Source organism: Arachis hypogaea, chromosome 14 (genome assembly GCF_003086295.3).
Source record: "Arachis hypogaea cultivar Tifrunner chromosome 14, arahy.Tifrunner.gnm2.J5K5, whole genome shotgun sequence".
Taxonomy (NCBI): Eukaryota; Viridiplantae; Streptophyta; class Magnoliopsida; order Fabales; family Fabaceae; genus Arachis; species Arachis hypogaea.
This window is the reverse complement of record NC_092049.1, coordinates 127,434,084-127,458,824: the sequence shown is the minus strand read 5'-3', so window position 1 is coordinate 127,458,824 and position 24,741 is coordinate 127,434,084. Positions and strand designations below refer to the sequence as shown.

The 24,741-nt window shown below is 36.1% G+C and overlaps 1 protein-coding gene across 2 annotated transcripts; it reads right to left on the bottom strand.

The window, feature by feature from the left end:
* Positions 1-11,334: 11,334 nt before the first annotated feature.
* LOC112744069 (FT-interacting protein 3-like) lies at positions 11,335-15,611 on the bottom strand. Of its 2 annotated transcripts, XM_025793539.3 has the most exons (3): positions 15,406-15,604; positions 14,965-15,128; positions 11,335-14,583 (listed from the first exon to the last, which is right to left on the bottom strand). In XM_025793539.3, exon 3 carries the CDS (start codon positions 14,540-14,542, stop codon positions 11,486-11,488), a length of 3,057 nt encoding a protein of 1,018 aa, XP_025649324.1. In that variant the 5' UTR covers positions 14,543-14,583; positions 14,965-15,128; positions 15,406-15,604; the 3' UTR covers positions 11,335-11,485. The 2 variants fall into 2 exon arrangements, with proteins under 2 accessions (XP_025649324.1, XP_025649323.1); XM_025793538.3 differs by lacking the exon at positions 14,965-15,128 and having other exon boundaries at positions 15,406-15,611.
* Positions 15,612-24,741: the final 9,130 nt, after the last annotated feature.

Genomic DNA, 24,741 nt, shown 5'->3' with positions numbered 1-24,741 from the left:
GATCAAACTCGGTGAGACGGTCTGACCGAACCGCTTGAGAGTGAAAATATTTTCAAAATGCTGGAGGTAGGGTTCGAACTCCTGCCCTCAAGGAAACAAAAACACTCCACAACAACCAAACCACTATATTTCATATTAAAATATATGCAAATTATAATACATATAGATATCTTTCATCAAATAGTTTACTTTTATTTAATTTAATTTAATTTTAATTATAAATTCACTAATTCTTAAATTAATTATATTTTTATTTAACAATAATTATAAACTCACTTATTTTTTTATAATTATATAATATCTATTAATATTATTTTTTAATAAATACTTGTAGTATATAATAGTATAAAAGATATAAACTAATTAATAAATTATTAAAATTTAAAAATAATAGTTATTTTAATATAAAAACAAAATAAAAATATTTATGATAGAGTAAAAATAATAAAATATTTATTGTTCATGTTCCATATTATTTTAAAATAACTTGATATTTTTAAAATGTTAGTAAAAATATGTATTTTAAATTTTAATTTTAAACTTTTGACTATTTTTTATTTTTTATTTACATAGGACCGGGTCAACCGGTTCAACCAGTAACCCAGCAGTTGAACCAGTAATCCAATGACCCAATGACCCAATGACCTAACCGGTTCGATCACCGGTTCGGTTCTGACAACTATGCTTGTATGACTTATATACCAAGACTTATTATATGTGTAGCAGTACTCTTTTTAATATTTAATAATATTCATCAATCATTACTATCAATCTTAAAAAATACACATATATAATCGATTACAGTTATACCATATTTTATCCTAAGTTATCTTTAATTTTATATTGTCCGTTCCCTTGACAAGAGCACATAGTGATGAAAAATATTCAAAGTTTGTCTATTATCCACTTTGATCTTTTGCAAGATTTGGTAAAAATCTAATATTGTGTTTGTTTAGAGAGACATGATACTGGGATAGAGATACTAAAATAGTTAGTCCAAAATACTTTATTTCGAAAAAAGGTGTATTTGAGAGTCAGTAAGCACGCGTCTTCAAAGAAAGATTTGCATAAAAAAAGTTTATGGCTAGAAATGCGGGACAAGTGTCAAAATTATCACGTTTGTTCAGCAAGCTGCTCGAAATGTTAAATCAAAGGGTCCAAGTTTCGAAAGCCATTCCTGGTGGTTACTTTTGTCAAGCAAAAGAAGCAAGAACGTTTACTAATGAATTAATGAACTTGGAGGTTACATTTCAACCCAATTGGTGGAAGATTCTTATAAATAAGAGAAGAATAGAAGGAATAAATGTTGGAATTTTGTTTCAGAAAATACTCAAGCACACTCATATCCCAGCGACTTACTGAGTTTGCGTTCGAGTTACTTTTCTGTAGGATTCTTTCCACTGTTTTAACTTTTTTATTTACACTTTCTGCAAATTTTACTTTTCTTGCAAGTTTATCATTCAAGCAATATTTATTTTCTCTGTTCAAACTTTACATTCCAGTATTTTTATTTTTCATTTCAAAAGTCCTTTGATCTAATTGAGGACATTTTACTGTTTTATTTAAATTCAATGCAATTCATTTCAAATTCAGTCAATTTATTTTCAAAGTCTTTTATTTATTTTTTCATATTTCCTTAAGTTTCTATTCAATCGAAAGGTTTTTGATGCACTATAAGAAAATTGGTACTCACAAAAATGAGTAGGTTTTGCTCCCAGATAATAGATATCGAATCACCTTCGATTTGCTAAAAATTGATAAAATATATATAAAATTGTGTTTGACAGAAGAAGAGACATGGATAGAAATATTGTATTTAGAGACACTGAATTAGTATATTTTGTGTCCATCCTGACAGAAAAAATATGGAGACAATAACAAAAGACACAACTTATTTTTTATTTTTTTTATTATTCTTATAAATTTTTTATAATTATATTTTGAGTAAAGTATCGTTTTTGTCCCCAACGTTTGGGGTAAATCCTATTTGTGTCCCTAACGTTTAAATCGTCCTATTCATATCCCTAACGTTTGTAAAAGTGATTCAATGTTATCCTGCCGTCAATTACACATCATGAGCGCTTTAGTTTGAGTTTTAAAAATATCTTCTTGAAGTTAGAATACAAATGTCTGGGATGGAATCGATGATCTACTCCGAAAAATAGCTCATCAAATGTTGAAACTAATTCCTACAATATTTACATAATTCACTTTTCTAGGGGACATAATTGAATCTAAACACAAATAGTGGGTATAATATTAAAATCGAACACATCCAAGTGAGACCTAATTGAGAATGAATACATCCAAGTGAGAATAATTGAAAAATATAATCTGATTTGTTAGTATAATTGATAGTAGGATAACATTGAATCACTTTTATAAACATTAAGGATACAAATAGGACGATTTAGTGTGTGTTTGGATTACAGTTTACAAACGGGAGTTTGAATAAAATTGATTTTGCAAACTTGATTTTGATGAAAAGTAGGTTTGTGTTAAGGTGATTTATGTTTGGCAATTTTTACATCAAAATGAATTATAGTAAAATAAATGTTGTTTGGATTATACTACTCAAAATCACTTTTAGATAAAAAATTACTAATAGACACCAACTTAAAAATAATTTTTGTATATTATCTTATCATTTTAATTTAGATATTTGAATAGATCTTATTAATTAATTTTATAATAAAATTAATATTTATACAATAAAATAAAAATAATATATAAAAATTAGCAAAATATATTTTTAATTAAAACTAACAAAATATAAATTTTAGAGAGTACTAAGAATAATAAAAAAAATTAAATATTTATCTTGATAGTAATTGAAATAAATCAAAAAAATTTTATGATATTTTTTATATAGTATATTTTTAATACTCTTAATACTCCTTTTTAATATGCTATAATTTATTATTATTATTATTATTTACAATTAATTTTTTGTTTAATTTACTTTACCTAATAGAATCAATAAATCATATTATAAAAATAGGGGTGGCAAAACGGGTCAAGCCCGTCGGGTCAATTCGCTAAACCCGCTAAAAAAGGCGGGTCGGGCTAGGATTTGGAGCCCGCCAAATTAAAAAAACCCGCCAAATCCGCACCGCCAAATTGGCGGGTTTTGGTGGGGCGGGGCGGTCTGAAGATTTTTATTTTTCTTTTTTTATTAAATGAAAGAGTGATTACTATTATAAAATTAATAATTATAGAATTTTTCAACACTTTTTTTTTTCATTTTTGTTTTTATTCTTCTTTTAGTTATTAACTTTATTTATTTTATTTTACAATTTATTATATATGCTTAAATTATGTGACTTATTTTTTAAGATAAAGATGATTCTATTGACAAATAATATTTTGAACAATTTTATTGAAGTTAAAAATTAAAAAAAATAGTAAAAAAATTATATTATAATATGACTATTTTTTTATTTGTATTTAATTTTTTAATTATTATTTTTTGGTTAATTTTAATGAATTTTATTTTTCAAAAAAAAAAAACAAGCGAGCTAGCCCGCCAACCTGCCAATCCGCCATAAAGCGGGGCGGGCTAGCATTTTGAACCCATTTTAGTTGGCGGGGCGGGCCGGTCCGCCCCGTTTATGGGGCGGGCCTATGCGGGACGGGCCGATCCGCTTTGCCACCCCTAATAAAAAGATAATAAAAATAATACAAAAAATTGCAATTATAAAGTGTATAATATCAAATAAATAATTAATAAAAAATAAAAATAATAAATAATAAAAAAAAGAGAGTTCATGTAAACAAAAATAATAAGAATTTCATAAATAATATAATAACATGCATAAAGGATAAAGTTGGTAAAAGATAAATAAAGATAGAGTATTGATAGCTAAAAGCCCGTTGGTGAAACGCAGAAGCTCAAAATTGTAGCTTCTTGTAAACGTGGTTTTGAAAGTAAAATCACTTCTACGTTCATGGATCAAAAGTTTACCAAACCAAAAATTGAAGCTTTTAAGAAGGTTAAACGTGCTTCTTCTCCTGTAAGTTATAACGCGTTTGCCAAACACACCCTTAAATGTTAGGGACACAAATAGAATTTACCCCAAACGTTAAAGATAAAAATAATACTTTACTATTATATTTTTTATTATTATATTTTTCATTTCAAATTTTTTAAATAAAAAAAATTAATTTTTAATTTATTTTAATTTATTACCAGATAAAATATAAAAATATAAAATTTTATATTTCTGTCTTTTATATTTTATTTTTATTATGTTGTTTTATCTTATTTTAAGAAACACGTAGCCTAAAAGAACAAATGGCCCATCCACTCTAACAAGTAACCATTAGCTCAAGCCACTTTCACTATTATTGGCTATACTTGGCTAAAACAAGCTGTTCACGGAATCTAACCTTTATGTAATTTTAACTTGCAAAATAGGGTTGTTTTTGGTATTTTCAAACACACACTACGACAAAATAATGACCATCAACCGAACCGTACATGTCATATCGGTATACCAATAAACTAATTGGCACATGTGAAAAGTTTCCTAAAGTATAAACAAAAGCAAATAGTGTGGACAAATATATTACTAGTATATTTAAGAATTGTGAGACACACTTAGAAAACCCCACACCAGCAACTGTTATACTGCTTTGAAACCACTCAACAAAATTGCTCAATTTGTATATGGTGTATTAACTTCTACCTAAATCCTACTACCTGGAAGGGGAAAACTGCCTACCTTGTCTTTTTGGCTTTAGCCAACTTCTTCTTTCTTTTCTTGACAGCCTTGGGGATTTTATTTTTCCGCGCTTCTCTCTTCTCTTCCTTCACCTTCTTCTTATTCTCTTTTCTAGCCGCTTTCCTGTCTGCAGGTGTCTGTGTATCGCTTTCAGAAGATGAATCCACTCCGGAACCACTTTCATCATTTTCATCCTCGTCGGACTCTGAGTCGCCATCTGCCTTTGCAAGGCCAGATTTATCATCAGAGTTGATATGTGAAACCTCTGTAGGATTTGATTTCACATGCTGCTTGTCATTTTGCGACGAAGGTTGTGATATTGATAATGCATGTTTAAGTCCAGTGATGGTCTGATAGTATAAATCGCCGGTGTCCTTCCCACTTGTTATGCGTTGCACATCCTCCTCGGCATTCTTAACATCATCTAGCGTCTTAGGAATGTAAGTCTGTAACAAAGAATTCAGGAAACTGAAAATGTAAGAAAGAACAAAAGAACACTGTACTGACCAGACTGTAAACACGGTTGATTCAAAGACCAAATCTGAAACCCATTTCAATTATTCAAAATAAAAAGCAAAACAAGTGAATCAAACTCATATCTATAGATTGACTTAAATATCATACTAATTAAGAAAAAGGATCAAGTAAGAAGCTGACATAACAAATCAGTTTACCTGCATAAATACTGAGTCTGCAATCTCATCCTCTACAGATACATCTCCTCTTGCTGAGATTTTTTGTTGCATCTAGAATTTTTTGAGAAGCATAAAAAAATTATTTCTTAAAGTTGTTCAGAAAATGCAGAGAAATAACTCATAAGAAAACAAAAAGACAAATACCTCTTCCAAATAACCATCCACAGCATCATCAGCAATAGTTGGATCAACAATAAAATCGAACAGTTCTCTTATCGTCATGACAGCCACACCATGCTTTTTAAAGAAGTCCTGCAAATCAACATGACAAAAACTACTTAATCACACCTTTACCTCATTATCCCCATTACAGAGATATAAAAAACAGAACAAGAAATCAACAATTTATTGCTACAAGTGCTTACTGATATATGAATACAATCTTCACGCAAGAAATCAAGGGCATGAGGATGGTCAGGATCAACAGCTTGAGAAACATCAATAATATACAAGTGACCCTAACAAATAGAGAAAAACCATATTAGCTATTGACACTTGACAGAGGCATTTAATCAATGAAATGTAAACAGGTGAAGAGGAGATCACCTCAAAATAAAGTATATTATATTCGCTGAGGTCACCATGAACCAATTTGCACTTTTGATACAATGTCCGCATTGCAATAATCATCTGTAAAACAAATCCTCATATAATTTCAAATTAAAAACTTGGTAGCACAGAAGAGCCTAATGCCCTTAGAATACTAAAAAAAAAGTGCGACAGTATTTCCATTAAGGATCCCTAAAATAATACTCAAAACTGTCGACTCACTAAAGTTAAGGTTCAGGGGACCCTGCTTACTATTACTCTATTATTGACATCACATCAAAGCATCTTTAAGGTATAATCTTTAAGAATTGAGAGATCAGCTAAAAGGCCAAGTTCTAAATTATATCATGCAAGCATCACAATAGACTATTGTAGTAATTTGACACACCTCAAGATAGCCTTTAATGTTTTGTATATCATATTAAATTGATCTAATTACAAAACTAATAAAAAGTGTAAGAATTCAATAAACAAAAAATTTAAAATTATTTCTTTATCAGGCCGAACGGCATTACCTTGTAGCAATATATCCCTCCCGGCGTTATGAACGCTGTTTTCTCTTTGTCAGGCCGGTGCATCGATATCTGATTATAGCCAGAATAAGCGTCCATAAAGCTCAGGTACCGATATCCCGCCGCTGCGTCAACGAGTGCATCAATGTTGGGCAGGGGGTAACAGTCCTTGGGGCATGCTTTGTTGAGATCAGAGTAATCTACACACATCCTCCATTTCCCATTGTGCTTTTTCACTAGGACTACATTCGACAGCCATGTCGAGTAGTCGAGTTCTCGAAGAAATCCTGCTTCGAGGAGGCTAGCCGTCTGCCTGGCCACCTCCTCTGCTCGCTCTTGCGACATTTTCCTTCTCTTTTGAGCTACCGGTCTGGCCTCCGCCATCACGGCCAAGTGATGTGACATGAGTTTGGGGTCTATCCCCGGCATGTCGGCTGGCGTCCATGCAAATAGGTCGCCGTTAGCCCTGATCATTTCCATTAGAGGTTCCTTTAGGTCGTGTGGGAGGTTTCTGTTCACGAAGGTGAACTTCTCCTCAGTGTCCCCGACTCTGAACCTCTCTAAGTTCTCTTCCGGCTCGAGTCTCGGCTTGTCGCTGATTCTAGCGTCCAAGTCGGCAAGGAACACCCCCGATGCTTCTTTAGATTTCTTCCTTAAGGAGAGGCTGGCATTGTCGCAAGCGACTGCCGTTTCCAAGTCTCCTTTTATGGATCCCACGGATCCATCATCAGCGATGAACTTCATTATCAACATCTTTGTGCTGATAATTGCTCCGAGATCGTTGATAGTCTTCCTCCCTAGGATGACGTTGTAGGCCGTGGAGTCTCGTAGAACCACGAACTCGGCCATTACCGACCTTCGCCCCTGTCCTGATCCTACAGATATTGGTAGGGAGATTATCCCATCTGGCTTGATGAAGTGGTCGCCCAAACCTACAACACCGTACTGGTGCGTCTTTAGATCGGCATCCCGTAGGCCCAAGGCGTCGAACACGTTGCGAAAGATGATATTCGAGTCAGCCCCGGTATCCACGAGGATCCGCTTGATGAGGCCGGTTCCCACTCTGGCCGTAATGACCATGGGAGGGTTTTCCGCGGCCTCATCGAACCATTGGTCCTCTGGACCGAATGAGATGGGTGGGAGCCTCTTGGAACTTCGCAGAGAGGATGAGAAAACCGCTAGGACCTTGGCGTCTTTCTTGTGTGCCGACCTTGGAGGTGCGTCTCTCGCCGTTACCACGTTTACTATGGTAAGGCCGTGCTCGTTGTCCTCCAGCTCGTGATGTCGCTTCACCACGCGAGTCTTGTCTTCTCCCTCGCGGTCGCGATCTCGCCTCCTTGGCTCCCTGATGAGATGGGAGAATTCGGCCAGTTTTCCGTCCCGGATCGCTTGTTCCAGCACGTCCTTCAGGTCGAAGCAATCCTGTGTCTTCTGTCCATAGCCTTTGTGATAATCACAACAGAGGCTCTTGTTTCCCCCGGTCTGGTCCTTCAGAGGTCGGGACTTCAACAAAATTCCCTTCTCGGCTATCTGTTGATAAACTTCTATGATGGGGACGATGAGGGGGTGTAATTGGTGAACTTCCCGACTCGAGGAAACAGCTTGGGTGTCTTGCTCGGACCGCCGTCTCTGGCGTGTTCCTTCTGTCTTTCTCCGTTACCGTGCTGCCGGGTTTGATTGTAGAAGGGCTGCCGCTTGTTGGCAGCCACGACCTGGCTAACTTCTTCATCGTTAATGTATTCCCTGGCTACACTTTAGATCTCCTGCATTGTCCACACTGGCTTCGTGGTGAGGTGCTTTCTGAAGTCCTCGTTTAGGAGTCCGTTCGTCAAGCACATGCTAGCAACCGAATCCGTCAGTCCGTCGATCTCCAAGCACTCGTCGTTGAACGGGTCTAGATATTTCCTGGTCGGCTCGCCAGACCTCTGAGTCACTCCGAGTAAATTGATCGGGTGCTTTGCCTTTGCGATTCTGGTTGTAAATTGGGCTAGGAAAGCGCGGCTAATGTCTGAAAACCTAGCCACCGAGCCCTGCGAGAGGCTATTAAACTACCGTATTGCAGGTTCCGCCAGAGTGACCGAGAAAGCGCGGCACCTTACCTCGTCTCCCACTCCCTCCAGGTTCATCCTGGCCTCAAAGATCGTAAGGTGCTCCTGCGGGTCTTGGGTTCCGTCGTACCTCATGTCTGTCGGCTTGTCAAAGTGCTTTGGCAGCCGGACCTCGAGGATGGAACGATGAAATGGGGTTGCACCCATTATGATTGGTCCCTGCGTTCTCCTTGTTCTTCCCTCGCCGTCTTCTTATCGACCGTCTTCCCGGTCTCGATCTGTGGTGTGTCTCCTTTCACGCCTGGTGTAAATGATTGGGTCGCAGCGTCTTCTTGGGCGTCCTTCCTCCCTGGCGCTCTCGGGCTCAGATTGTGGGCTAGCTGTTCGCCGGGAGTGGCTTCTCGGAGGGGAACGGGAGTAGCTTGATTCGAGAGTTTGTTGGCAATGTTCCCGATCTGCCAGCTGGCGCTCTAGGTTCTGCATCCTGTGACGCAATTCCTGCATTATTCTGGCGCTGTTGTCGCCAGTTTCCCCGAAGGGGCGCCTTTCTTGAGATCGTGAAGACGGCTCGGTTCGTCGTGGAGGGAACCTCGTTCGCTCCCGGGAGGAAGCCACCGAGGCTTCCCCTCTCCGCTCGGCCCCTTGGCCTGGTTCTGTGGAACCCAGTATGACGTCCATTCAGGCGACTTCCCCATAGACGGCGCCAATGTTCAGTAGGTCAGATACCGGACGGTTCGGGTTGGCACTTCGATTGATGAGATGGGGTGTCGCCTGATTCCGAGTTACTGGGTTGGAGGTGGAGTAGCCGACGTTCCGAGCTCTTCGTGTGGAGAAGGGAGGGTGTCACCTGCAAAGACACTCCGACGCTCTAGTCAGTTAGGTGTGCAGGTGAAAAGTGAGAGAATGGTATGTGTCGTACCTTGGGGGAGGGGTAGGACCCTCCCCATATATACCGTGTCAGAGGTGGGTCCCACAAGGGCAGAACCCACCTTCCTCGAAGCTTCCCTATACAGCTGTAATAGAGAGCTGTCTAGGACGCGTGTCCAAGTCGGTACTTGAATGCCTCGTATCCGACCGTTCGGGTCGGGTGGCTCGTGGGTGGGGTCGGCCCATGTGATGTTTGGGTCAAGCCGTAACAAACATCAATTTCTTCTTTGGTGTTAAATACTTTCAAGAGCATCCTCAAACTTCTGCTTTTTGCTTGCTGTAACTATCAATTTCTACTCAAATCTGGATCCTAACATGAAATAGACCAGACACTTTACTCATCATATTAAATAGCCTAAAAATTTAGTCTAAATAGTAGATGGCGTAGTTGCCAATCTTGGAAAAGTAAAAAACGGACCTCAGAAATGATCTTATACTTGTCTTGTAATAATCAATAATAATCATCAGATGCTTAATGTTTTTTAATCGGGTGGCATGGACATTACTTGATTCTATGTTTTAGCTAAGTGATCATGTTATGTCATGTTTCGTTTAAGAATGTTGTTTTGATTATGTTGTAAATATAAACGTTCTTACACATTATATAAATCATGACAATCACATCTGAATGATGCGTATAACTTTTACAATGAAACGAGTGAAGATTCTGTGAACGCACCACATATTAAAGCCTTTCTCAAGTGCAAAGAAATTAATTCTTAGGAGAATCCACTCAGAAATAAATTAAGGATAACCGATGTAGAACTAAACCTGCAAACAGGAAACACCGGCAATAATCTTATAATCAAACAAGAATAAAATCTTTACCATTATAAAAGCAATTTCAAGGACAATGTTACAGGGGACTACATAAAACCTAAGACTCATGAGTTTTTTGAAGTGACTACAATCTTTGAATTCGATTTTGGATGTTGTCCGCTGTATGTGATTCTGAAGTCTCTTGAGGCTTGTGTTTAGTTTTTTTTTTTTTTTTTTTTTTGCCTTTTTTTCGTTGATTAAACACCCAAAAAAAATTAATTTAAAAATGATTGCATTAAAGTCTAACATATTATTCAATTAGCTGTTTTAAAAAATAATCACTATTAAAAAAAATTATTGTTCATTAGATCATGTTGGTATTATTATCAATTGTTTATATATGTTCAACTAATAAGGATTGAGGCATTTGTGTTGAGGTATCATAAGTCAACGTCACATTACAACATTAAATTATAGAATAGATAGAAATATAGAACACGTGAAGTAAAACAAATTTTCTTAAAATAAAATATTATTAGCTCTGTATGAAAAGTAGGAAAATGTAAATGCCATAATGCTGCTTCTTGTTCTTACTTCCTACCATGGTACGGTGGTGTTTGGTTTAGAGAGAAACGGGATAGTGAAAATAGAAACCAATATTTTTCTTTTTTCCACTTCACCTCTCTTCCAAGAAAAATACAATAAAATGAGTTTCATGTGATGATTGAACCGTGATTATTAATCTGCGAAACATGACTAGTTTATGATCTAACTACTTCATCTGATTAGTTTGGCCTGAATTTTAGAGTAGTTAATATGACGATGAAAAAGAACTAAAATAACTTTACCGAAAATTGTTAAGAATGTTTAATCATATTAAAAGAACTAAGGACTTTACCGAAAATTTTCTAATTATAAATTTTTTTATAAATAACTTTTGAATCTTTTAATAGTACATCACGCCAATGTTTAACCATAGTAAAGTAGAGATGAATTAAAGACTTTAATGAAAAAGTTTTAATTATAACTTTTCTAAAAATAATTTTTGAATCTACGTAATGAGAACCAAGAAAATTAATTAGTTGTGATAACATCTACATCTACTAAATAAGGGTGAAAATTTCCGATAAAAAAATATATTTGTATGAAGGTCCATGACTCAATGAACCAAGACATAATATATACATGAAAAAAATTGTACAACAGCACTGCCAATAAAAACTTGAAATATCCATATTCAAACATTGGCAGCAGAAAAGAAAGTGTTGTATCTACAACATGCTATCCGTAAGAGCAGGCAACCTGCGGAAGAAATTAACAGGTGCTGGTGGTGTCTTACTCCTAAGCTTAGGATGTCTCATCAAATAAAATCCAACGGCAATAAACATCAGCTGCAAAGGCACAACATAAAGCACAATTGCAGCCACAATGCAGAACACCATAAATATCGCCGTGGCGCGTGGATCGCGCCAGTTTATAAGCGCGTGCAGCCTCTCCCCTTGGGCCGCTATGTCTCCAACCACGCTCTGGACTCGTCCGGCGAGGCTTCTCAACCGATCATACCTCCACCGGACGATGTCCGAACTCCTCGTGGTTGGAAACGTGTCCATTTCCTCATCCAGCTCATCAGGATTCGCCACGTCAGCACAAGAAAGCCTTGTGTCCATGTGTGGCGGGTACCTGGGTCGAAACCTCCATTTCCACATTCCTATAACAAACATGTAGAGAAATATTGTTGGTAGAATCAGTTCAGGGAAGCAAACTAGCATAAGGAAAAGAATGTGCACAAGAACCGTTGTAACTGAATTCTTCCACGTGGAAATCTCCCCAAGCCACCCTGCAACCGAAATTAGTCCTGAGAAAACGTTTTTCAGACGGTTGAAATTCGCCTTGCTTCGCCTCATGCTCCATAAATGTGAATCTGAGTCAGACAAGTACTCAACTACCTCCTTCCTAAGAGGCGGCTCGGCGCGGCTAAGTCGCGCCGAAACAATGATCACAGCCTGCTGTTTCAGCCTGTCCTGTTCTATAATATTTAGTGGCTTGACATAATGCATCTTTGGCAAATGAGGCTTGAAATATAAATTCAACATGTTAACGAATGATGTGCACGAGAATCGAATTGCCAAATGAATTTCACCCATCTTCTTGACACCAGAATTATGAAGCATTAACAATGGATAAGTATGCGTGTAGATTCGGCAGGATTCTAGCGTCGATAGCCTTATCCGAACCTTGCCAATCTTTGAATCTCTGTTGCCATTTCCATTAGAGCTACTTACCTGTCCATTATCAAAAACTCCAAGAGTTAGAACCGTGGAAGGATCATAAACCTCCCAAGTGTATTGCTCATTGAATTTTGGACTAATGCTGCCTATAACCGTCCGCGTTCGCACCCATTTCTGTCCGTATTTCGCGACACAGTAGGCGTCCGACGTTCCCCTGCCTTCTCTGGTCTTCATTGGTATCACATTAGCATCTAAAATTCCAAGTTCCAAGACACCAATTTGTTTCTTCCATAGCACTCTTGTTGAAGGCCTAAGATCACTGCTATAATAAGTAGACTCATCAAGAACATGGTATCCACCTTCTAGAAAAACATTCACATGGATTCTACTGAAGAACTTGTCTTTGTCCTTCTCTTTGTGTTTTCCATTCTCCATGTCCATAGCAGATGACATGGATTTCTCCAAAGGATACCATCTGCTTCGGATGGGACGATCATCTGCGCGCTTGTCAATTGATCCGACAGGGATAATCACATTGCCAATAGTCTCATCTTTGTTGTTTCCAAGGCGATCTTCCACAGTAAGGATCAAAGGCTCTTCAAAAGGCTCAGCTGCAACCAACATCAAATCTTGATTCCACTGAGGATTCATCATTCTTGATTGAACTGGTCTAGTCTTCAAGATTTGATTACCAATCTGTACCTTGACATATGCATCTGGTATTCTTGATTTCTCTGATGGAACTAAATCTTGTGCCTCTATTACTTTAACTCTCACATACCATAACCGTGGCGAATGGTAAACTTTCGACCGGATTTGAGCATAGTAAGAAGAAGAAGAGCTTCCATTAGGAGATATGGCATCAGAATGCCAAGCATCAGGAAAAGCCTCGTCGGCCTGAGAGCCGTACCAGACTGCAAGCATTATCTCCCCATTGTTCTTTTCACCTTTCTTGTTTTCAATCCGGTACCATTCTGGAGCTAGAGGACTATCTGGGGGAACGCGCCGGGGAACATCATAGAGATTGAACTTCACATTCCCAACTACATCATCTATCACCACATCCTTGTCTTTCACCACAACTTCAAGAATTGATGACTGAAGATTCTCCTTTGCAAAGGCAAAAACTTGGTTCCAATCAGGACTTTGGTTTTTCTCAAAGTGGTTTGTGGTCCCTTTGAAGTTTCCAATCTTCACCTCAACATAGGGATCAAGGCTTCCAGTTACATCCATGGATGGAAGATCTCGAGCTTTAACAACTCGGACGAAAAGGTACTCCATTGGTTCAACAAGATCATAGGTACTGGCCGGTATATTTCCTCGAATCACCCTTCCACCAACCACTTTTCCCCCTCCAAGAACAGGACTAGTCTCTCTAACAACATGATCAACTGGTGATGCTGAGCCTGCAAATGCATTCATAACTTTTGCAGCAGGTTTTGCAGATTTCATCTCATTCATGGAAAATGATACATTAGGCACCCCAGCAGCAGCAGCGGCTCCAGCCGAATTAGGCTGCTGCTTTTCGCCTTTATTCGATTTAGCAATGTTATGGAATGTGTGCCTATTTGGCTGAGTTTTCTTAATTGGAATTTCTCTAAGGACTGGATCAGGGAATGGTAATTGTGTTTGATCTTGCATTGGAATGTGATATGTGTTATTCTGAAAGAAATCGGGAAGAGGGTTTGAAGCTCTCATAGAATTGTCATTTGTAACATACACCTTCAAACCAAGTTCTCCTTGTACCTTAGAAAAGAAACGTTTCTTTTCAAGAGGGTAGTGGAGAAGAACAGCATCAGAATACGAGACGAAGGAGGTTCCGGTTAGCCGGACTTTACCAAGGAAGACTTTTGAGCCATTGGTTTTGTTGTAGTGATATACAAAGGCTTCAAGATTGAGGCTTGGTATCATGCTTGGATCAGTGATGTTGAAGTAAAAAGTCTCATCCCAAACAGGACTCAGATCTTTCTCTTTAGTCGTGGTGCGAAATTTCTGGCCGTCAAATTGAAGCTCGACGAAAGCGCTAGATGAGCCTTCACCATCTTTTGGAGCAAGATCATGAGCACTAACAACTTCTACAGCAAGTTTGAGATTGTTCATTGGTTCCAATGATTTGGACGAAAGAAATGTTTAGGCAGAACCTGAAAAAAGGAACATGGATAACTTGATATTCAAATCAATAGATATAGTATTGTATTAAAATTTGTCTATATTTTCCTATTAATATGCAATCAAGCAAAGCTATGGTGATTTTGTTGAAGACATTAGTTTCAATTTTCAACGTCTGATTATGTCTGCATAAAAAATAGTTGTGTCTTTATTTAAAAGATTGATTGATATTCTCATAGTTTGACTAATTCCACAAACCACAAAGGCAAGAAAACAATGGAATATTCAACTAAAACTTTATTGTTTGTTCTTCATTGAAAATCAGAAATCTTGGTAAATTCATAGATGCACAACAGTCTACTCCATCCAAAAGAAAATAGAGAAAAAAAAAATCAGCACAAGTTATGAATTACCTATGACTCTTCAATTGTTAATTTCGAATTGTAGATAAGGAAACAAAAGGAAAAAGGAAGAAGAAAACAGTGTCGTGGAAAGCAAGTAATGCTTCAAGCACAAGCAAGACAGAGGAAGATTCTGAAAGTATCAACCGGACCAATTAATTATATAACCTTCTTCTCTGTGACAAAAAGCAAGACAAGAATATAAAAAATCCCTTTTCTTATCATCAACAGAAAATTACAGAATTTGAGAAAAAGGATTAAACTTTCAATCTTTTGATTACTAATAAGTAGTAAGAATAGCAACTCAGTATAACCCTAAAACAAAACTAAGAGTCAGTTAATTAAGAAGTGGGAAAAAGAATAAAACAGAAACAACATATATATGCAAAAAAAACAGAGAATCGAATTCAAAAGTAAGGAAGAATAAGAAGAAGGAGTGGCATGAAAACATACCTGTGAATGAATATTCAAGGTGCCAAGAAGAAGAAGAAGAAGTGAACAAAAAGAAGGTATAATAAGCAAGGGGAAGGGGTTGATAGAGAGAAAAAATCAGAAGAGAGAATCTTATAGAGCAAGAAAAAGAAGGAGGAAGAACGGGGTATGATATTTCTTCTGGGATGGTTCGTTGAAAACGAGTGCAAGAGGTATTATGAATTGACTTCCGAATACAAAAAATATTTATATGCAAAGTGCAAACCATTTGTCTTTTTGACAAAAATATTGTGACATTTGGATTAGGGCGTTTGAATTGGTCTAAACATGAAATTAAAAAAGAATGTAGTTAAATATAACTGTAAAATTTCTTTACATGACTAGCCGTCAAAATTAAATTTAATGTTTTGTACATTAGCAAAATAATATAGGTTAATAATCAATTTTATTTTTAAACTTATACGCGAATTTTAGTTTAGTTAATGAAGTTTTAATTATTTCTATTTAATTTTAAATTTTACAAACGTAATTTATATTAGTTATTGGAATAATTTTTGACACACAAAATTAATGAAACAATCACATAAATAATTAGATATCATGTTGAAACTTGTAAAATGACGCATTTATAATTTTCGTGCTTTAGTACAAAAATAACATCATATCAATTATTTTAGGAAGAAAAATTTTAATAAACATCATTTATAATATTATTTTTGTGTTATTTGAATACCAAAATCAAAACAATATTGTTTTACATAATTTAGTGTGACATTTAATTGTCCACATAAGTGTTTCTTTAATGTCTGTGCAAAAATATTTTAGAAACTAAATAAAAATAATTAAAGTTTCAAAAATTAAATTGAAGTTAATGTACAAATTTAAAAACGAAATTAAATATTATTTCAAAAAATATTTTAAAAAATGTGAAAGTGATGTATAATAATTAATAGCCTAATAGGAGACTAGGAGTATTATATTAGAATATGATTACACGGAGCGGGGAGACAAAGGAAAGAGTTGTGAGAATTTGCATGTCCGTTATTGTTTGAATTTTCGCATTTTGGAAGAACATTCACATTCCACGACAACTTAGGCTTCGCTCTGATTTGCGACTTTGGGTTGTTGCTTTGTTTGTCCATTGTCCCACTTTTGAGCGCGTAACTCAAATGCCTCTCTCAAATCATTACACGTGTCCTTTTTCTATTTGATCATTACCAAGTGCAAAATCTTTCGTCTCATTGGGAAACATCATTTGTGTCAAACCCTAGGTTGCTTTGAACTCTCCACTGTGAATCCGTTTTCATTCCTATTCCATCTTCAACTCACATTCCCAGAACACATCTTTTTTTATTGAAACGTATGAAGGAGTGGATGGTGATGTCTTTACACATTAAAAATAAAAAAGAAATGTAACCATCGCCAGGTAGAATTAATGAATTACTGATGTTTGCAAAATGGAAAATCAATGTAATTTACTATAAAGTTGGGTAGGTAATATTTCTTTTTGTCACGATAATGTTTGAACAATCAGGTACTCCACTCATGCGGCAAGTGGCCTTGAAATATAATAGTTAAGAGCACCGATAATAATAATTTTGGGTTCAGCTAACATATAAGTTTACAAATTAAAAAAAAATTATTAAAAATATAAAAAATTTAAATTTTCAATATATTTATTTTGTATTTGTTAAATAAAAATATTTAAATTTTTTACTAATGATAATTTTATTATGTGTTATTAGAACACATATTAGCTAAATTTATAATTTTTTTTATATTTTTAGTGTATTTAATATATTGAAAGTACATGAATTTATATTTTCAAAAAAATAACATTTTTATTTTTTCTTAACTAGCACCCTTAAATTCAAGACCAAACCCTTAAACTAAAGACCTTAATCCTTTGAACTAGGGTAATATCGAAATAGATGCGTCTTTTGTCTTTATTAGATGAATAAATATATACTACTTGAACAAAAAATATTTTTGCTAGTTTTCATGGTTCTTGCCCCACTTCGGAGATAGATGGACTATTAAGTTTAATTAACTGAAAAAATAGCTCCAATCAGCATGCATATGAAGATAATATTATAAATTTTAGAAAATTATGAATTATTTTAAGAATATAAATTATAAAAAAACATAGCCTTTATTGATTGATAAGATTTTGATATTTTAATGATATACGTATTAAACATATAATTAAATACTGAAATGATACATATAATTAAAGTTCAACCACTATATTTATATATATATTTATTATACATGTTACTTTTTATATTTTTTAAACTAGTCAAATTTGTCGTAATAAAATAATCAAATATGTCACAGACCAATAATTAAAATAGTATATAAATTCTTTTATGCAATGTCAAATATGCATTTTTATATTCGATGATTAATTGATGACTAATTTTTTATTTAGCGGGATATCAATCTTTTTTTTTATATAAAAATGTTTCATATTTTTAATATTAATAACAAATTTCCTTTATAAGTATAAGTATATCCTAAAATATATTTAAAATCATCACAAAAAAAATAAGGAATACCGTCGGTTTTATTATAAAAAATAATCAGATATTTGTTGTTTTAAATATTTACTATCAAAATTCATTTGTTCGACAGTAATTATCATTGGATGTTGCGACGAATTATCGACTCAGAAAATTAATTAGTTACCGATGAATTCTTTTGACGGTATTGTTGGCGACAAAAAATGTTATTTCGCACATTATTACTATCAGATTATTCCTACGGTAATTCTGACGGTAATGTCAATTTTTTGTTTTTTGAAATAAATGGTCAATTTTAATTTTAAATTTAAATTTTTTCACACAATTAGTTGTCCACTCATAAATAATGAAAAACTTTTATTTAAAATAAATAATACAATGTTCAAATAAATTAAAATTCAAGTACATCAAATAAATACAATGAAACAATAAAACGAAAAACTAATCACTATAGATCTAGGTAGTCGTCGTCGTCGGTCTCGTAGCCCTGAGTCGGCGGCATAGAAGGTGGTGATGTCCGTATGCTACCAGCAGGGCCGCTGCAACCTACAACGGCACCGCCGCCACCAACAAGGTTGATGCTAGCGGCGCGCATCTGGGCTTGGTACACCTCATCTAAGCCTCCATACGTTGCATCCGCTTTAGTGAATCCCTCCACTCCAGCCTAAACTCATCCATGGACGTCATGCAAGTGAGGATCTCCTGATACCTCTCCCGATAATCGTTAAGCTCCTGAGCTTGCTACTGAAGGCTGCGTTGGAGCTCCTGCACCTACAGCCTCAAATCTGCGCCTTTTTCGGGCTCGACTGGTGGCGGAGCCTGACGACGGCCTCAACGTGGAGGTGCGGAGACTGCTGGCGAAGAACGACCCCATCCCGTATACGCGGTTCTTGTACAGCGCTGAGGTAGTCTCGCGCCAAACCGCATTGGGATCGACGATTGAAGCTGCAGAGCCATCGGCGGCGTCCTCCCCACCTTACTGAGGCTACTGATCAGTCGCGGCCTCTAGTATCTATGTGTAGGACTCCTGTGTACTTAACACAAGTTATTGTGATTAGTATGATAGATATACAGTTAATCTCTAATAATTTTATAGCAGAAAATAATCAGATGTATGTTTACTCATATAATGGTCCTGAGACCACTTATCAGCAAATGTCTCTTTGTTCTCCTCTGGGTATACTTGAATGTCTCCGCCAACACACCTCGCAATCCAACGACTTTGACTACACATGTTGTATTGAAACAATATGATTAGGATGCCTAGTAATGATATGCAGAAGAATATAACTAAGTTATGAACAAAATTAAAGTCACTTTACATACCAGCCTGACGTTCATCTTCATGAAGGTCACTGAGCCACCAGTATACTTAGACGACCTGGCCGAGGCCCTATTAGCTCTGTTGGTGAGACGCCGATGCTAGAACCTCTCATAGGTCTCCCAATGAACAAATAGAACCTTCTTTATGTCCGGTCGGAGCCACTACGTCCGGTGGTCCTGTCCCTGACGAACTTCATCCAGCATCAGACCCATTCTATGGTCGATTATCTTCCTGATGGTAAGGTCGTGCTCAACGTCCCACCTAAAGTGCAGCTGTAACAAAGAAACTTTAAAATTAGTTAAGCAAGATAGAAGATATAAATTAGCTAAAAAAGTTTGAACATAAAAAAAATATTAATTACCAGCATTGAAACTTAAAAATACTAACCAGCATTCAAACTTAAATCCACTAAACTAGAGTCAATTTTCAGGCACTTTCAGTGATAACTATAAACAGGAAATACATGAGACTCAACTTGATACTTACCTCGTGCCGCCATCAAGCAGAATCTTCAACCGTAAGATGGGAGGTGATGGTGGGGCGTCATCTGCTGCCTCACTGTTGTGGCTGGACTCCTGGGCCACGACATCCATCACTGGAGGCGGCATTGACGTGGATGCGGGCTGCTGAGTGATAGGAGGCGTCGTCGCCGTAGACGGAGGCACGTAGTTGGGGTTAAGAACTATGATGAACGGCTGGTCTGCTAAATCCGCAACCTGTGGCATCATCGGGGTAGTCGAAGTAGAGGGAAAGGAGCCAGAAGTCCCGGAAGTACCGAAAGAAATCCTCCCTCTACCCCAATGCAACCACGGCCAGTAGCTTGATCCGCAGCACTTCTACCTGTCGATATGTCTGCAAATATCAAATTATTAAACATTCTCAACAACAATTTCTTAGCAAAACAGTCATCAACGCAACTATTAACACAATTAGACAATTTCAAACACTTCAACAATTCAAAACCTATTGTATATTAAATCTAACTTAACTTAATCAACCTAAATCCACTAAGATTAGAAAACTAAACTGAACTAACTTTGAAACTGATTGAAAATTAAAATTAAAATTCTAATCAAACCTAAACTAAATTGAACTAAAATTAAACAAATCAAATTTTATAGGATAATGTATATCAAACTTGCAATATTAGATAAGAAACTTTAAATATTCAAAATTTAAAAATGTTGGTCAATAAAAAACAAATCAAATTCCATCAATACAAATAATCAAAATAATAGGAGAACAAGCAATGATTTGAAGGGATTGACCAAAATATTTAATAAAAAGCTTTTTGAGGCATATTTGCAAATATTTGGCATCTAAAATCATAAACAACATAACTTAGCATCAACAAGTAATTTGTGCAACACCAATTCACAAAATTCAACATCAATGACACCAAAAAAAGTCAACAGTGTTGATTATAAATTCATTAGACAACAGTCTAATTAATTCAAAAGAGCAAAACAATAATTAACACAGTGAATGAGCGCAATCAAACAATTAACCAAATAAACTCAACAACCATTTTTCTATTAATTCAATCAGCAAATTCAGAATAGTTTCAGACACTTTCAGCAATAATTCAGAACCTATAAATCTAAACTAAACTATCCTAACCACCTAAATCCACTAAACCAGAAAATTAAACTAACTAAACTAATTAAATCAATCTAATGAACTAGAACTAACTAACAGGATTTGAAAAAAAGTTCAAACAAAGAACCTTAAAGGCAGGGTGCAGAAAGCAACAAAGAAGGAGAGAGGAAGGTGATGGCACCGGGTTGTTGCTGGTGCTAGAAGTGGCGGTCGTGAGTCGCCAGAGTTGGGAGCTGGAGGCTATGGGATGAGAAGAGCGAAAAGAGAAGGAGGAAAGGACCGCGGCAGCGCTGAGAAGGAGGAGAAGAAGGAGCCATCGGCGGAGAAGGAGTGGCAATGGCGGTGGTCTCGACGGCGGCGGTTGGAACGAGAGAGAGAGAGAGAGAGATGGTGGTGATGGTAGTAAGGGTTCGAATGAGGGGAAGAGGTTCATGATTTGAATTTACGCCACTATTACTGTCAGATTTACCGTCAAAATTTATCGACAATAAATTTTTGCTGGTCACTAAAACACATCATTTCACTAAATTGAGTTATCGTCGGATTAATCCCACAGTAAACCCTATCGTAAAAAACGCGCCAATTTAATTTATTTTTTTTCTAAAAATTACCGGCAGATTTACCGTTAGAAAATAGAATCTGCCGGTACTTAAAAAGTCTTACGAATTCGATGTGGTTATTGCCGATAAATTTACCGCTATTCTATGATACTAAATCCAATGGTACGGTACTCAACATTTTTTTTATAGTGAATTCGAAAAAAAAATAAATAAGTCTTTGATCTTTTATTATGAAAAAAATAAATCTCTCATAAAATTAAATTATAAATAAATCTCTGATTTTTAAATAAGTCTTTCTAGTGATAATTTAAATTCCATATGTAAAGACCTGTGTTTTTCTTTTACAAAAATAAAAAAATTATTTTAATTAAATTTAGTTAAAAATTTATTTATTTTTGAGATTAAAAAAAAGTAGGAACCAATTTGTTATTTTCTCATGGTTTGACCTTGAGTATTGTCATTATGACGAAATTAGAGAGAAAGAACTTTTCCACACTATCATAACAAATGTCATCTTTGCTAAAGAAAAGTTAATCAATAATTACAGCCTCATTATTTGAAGTCTCGCAAAAAAATTTCATTCTAATGCAAAACTGAATTTCTTCTCTTATGCTATCCCCAAATGAATTCCCTTCATCTGATCCAATGTTTTTCATCCTATTTCTCTCATCTAATTCGCTTCTTCACCCTTCGCATCATTTAGATAAATTCAGATTTGAAATTTTATTTTAAGCTAGTTTGTTGTATTTTCTTTACACTTCCCTCCAAAATGAGTGCATTGCTCTTTTCACACCTTCTACTCCTTCCATGTGTTTCATTCCGTGCATTCACAAAATCACAAAACAGGAGAATTATCTCATTTTATAATCAAACATGTTTAAATTGAAATAAATATGTTATATATCGGTGTAAGTAGTAGAACTTTGAATTAAGATAAGGTTGTTAGACACATTATTAAACATCATCAAAATCAGTGTGAATTTAATAATCAAAGTCACCTTTATATATAAGCTAGCAATAGGATCTTACATGTTTATTAATGTATAGTTACTTGGAAATTGGAATGACAATGAATCCCAACAACAACTGCGACTGAGGTAGGTATGCAATAATCTCAGTTCTCTTATTATTGTTTATCTCTACGCGTTGTATATAGAATAATATCAAAACCTTGACCTGAAGCATAACATGTCATAGTCAGCAAGAAAATGTATGCTAATATAAGCCTGCAATTGGTTAGATTTTTTGGTGACTGAACATAACACAAAGAAAAAACACCTAAGAGAAAGAGTAACACTCCTCTCTAATAATAATGTCTAAATTATTAGGGGGTTGTAACCACTCTAGGTACACCTGCTTGTTTAAAGCAGCAGTCTTAGCCATTAAATCAGCCGCTCTGTTTGCTGTACGCTGGATGAGCACTAAAGTAGCTGTCCAATTGCGCTGAAACATCTCTTTGATTTTGCCAAGCAGATCAGAGTCATTCGTAATCATGCTGGTTGTGCCTCGCGAAACAAGAAGAAATGCATCAAGATTATCAGTTTCACATATGACCTCTTTACACTCGCAATCCCAAGCCATAACAAGCCCTCTCCAAATAGCATGAAGCTCACAAGAGAGAACACTAGAAAGAGGTATACTGGCAGAACAACCTTTCATCCAAATTCCCATGCTGTCTCTAATAATACATCCAAAGCCCGCTAATTGCCCATTTTCAAAAACGCTTGCATCGCAGTTCACTTTACAGACATTCATTGGAGGTGGTTCCCAGTTATATTGCAAAGAGGAAGGAATAATATGTTTTTGGTTGGTAACAACCTTAGAGAAATCGCGAGCAGCATGTTGAACTAAGTGAACAATTTTCTCCTTACTCCATGGATCATCTTGATGGAAGATGTCATTGTTCCTATCCCTCCAAATCCACCAAAAGGCCGCTGCAAAGAGAAACTCATTTTTGTTGAGGTTAGAACGAATCCAAGACACAAAATCCAAAATAGAGTCCTCAGCGGTCATTCCCAAATTTAAGCTAATCCAAATCTGACGAGCTTTTTGGCAAGTCCTAAAGCAGTGGTTAATATCCTCTAGAGCAAGATAACATCGCTGACAAAAATCAGAAGTAGCAAGACCTCTTTGAAACCGGTAACTAGCTGTGGGAACTCCGTTGTTGATACAAAGCCAGAGCAGACACTTTATCTTCTCCGGTATTCTCAAGCGCCAAAGCCAAAGCCAATTTTCATTATCGTTCCAGCCAAATTTCTGCTTCAATAGCCATTCATACCCGCTTTTAGTCGAATAGGTGAGAGTATTTGAGTTTGTCCAAAACCAACCTATTTTATCTCCTGCCTGCTTGATAGGATCAAAGAGCATCAAATCAAGTTTAACTTCTTCCGGAATCATTGTGCAAAGAATATCCCACCGCCAATGTCCATGGTACCAGACATCTTCTAACTTCAAGTGAGAATCAGAGATGTGCACAAAAGGAACCAAAGGAGCTAGTGTTCCACATGGTCGCCAAGCATGATACCAAAAGGATTGAGACATCCTGCCTGTACACCAATCAAAACCATCACGAAGCTTTTCTATTGTCTTATAAATCGCTCGCCAAGTGCTTGAAACATTATTAGAAAAACTGGATGAAAAGCAAGACCTCCCAGATAAATATTTTGCCAACATAATTCTTACCCAAAGCTTATCATTATTATGCAGTAATTGCCAAACAAGCTTTCCTAATAAAGCAAAATTTACACACTGGGTATCTCTAATTCCCAAGCCTCCATATTTTCTTGGAGTGACAACTTTGCTCCACTTGACATAATTTAAGCATCGCTCCCCCACCTTTCCCTTCCACAAGAATTGTCTAAGCACAGAATCAATCTTTTGACAAATCAAAGTAGGAAAAAGAGTCACTTGCATCTGATAAATAGGAAGAGAAGAAGCAACAGATTTAATTAAGCAAAGCCTGCCTGCTCTGTTAAGGAGCCGACCTTTCCAACTAGCCAGCCTATTCTTGATCTTCTCTAAAGAGTCCGAAAAAATAGACCTAGCAGCTCGAGGATGGTTAAGGTTCACCCCCAAGTATTTGCCTAGGTCACTAGTAAAAGGAATATGAGAAACACCAGACAACATTTCCTTCCTTCTATTAGAGATATTTCTAGAACAAATAGCTTTAGATTTTTCAATGTTAACCTTCATACCTGAAACTTTGCAGAACAACTCCAAGGTGTGCACAACATTCTGAACTTGATTTTTCTTTGCTTTACAAAAAAGGAGGAGGTCATCTGCAAACATCAAGTGAGAAACTCTAGGTCCTCCTCTAGAAACAGCCACACCATCCCAAATACCCTCGTCAACT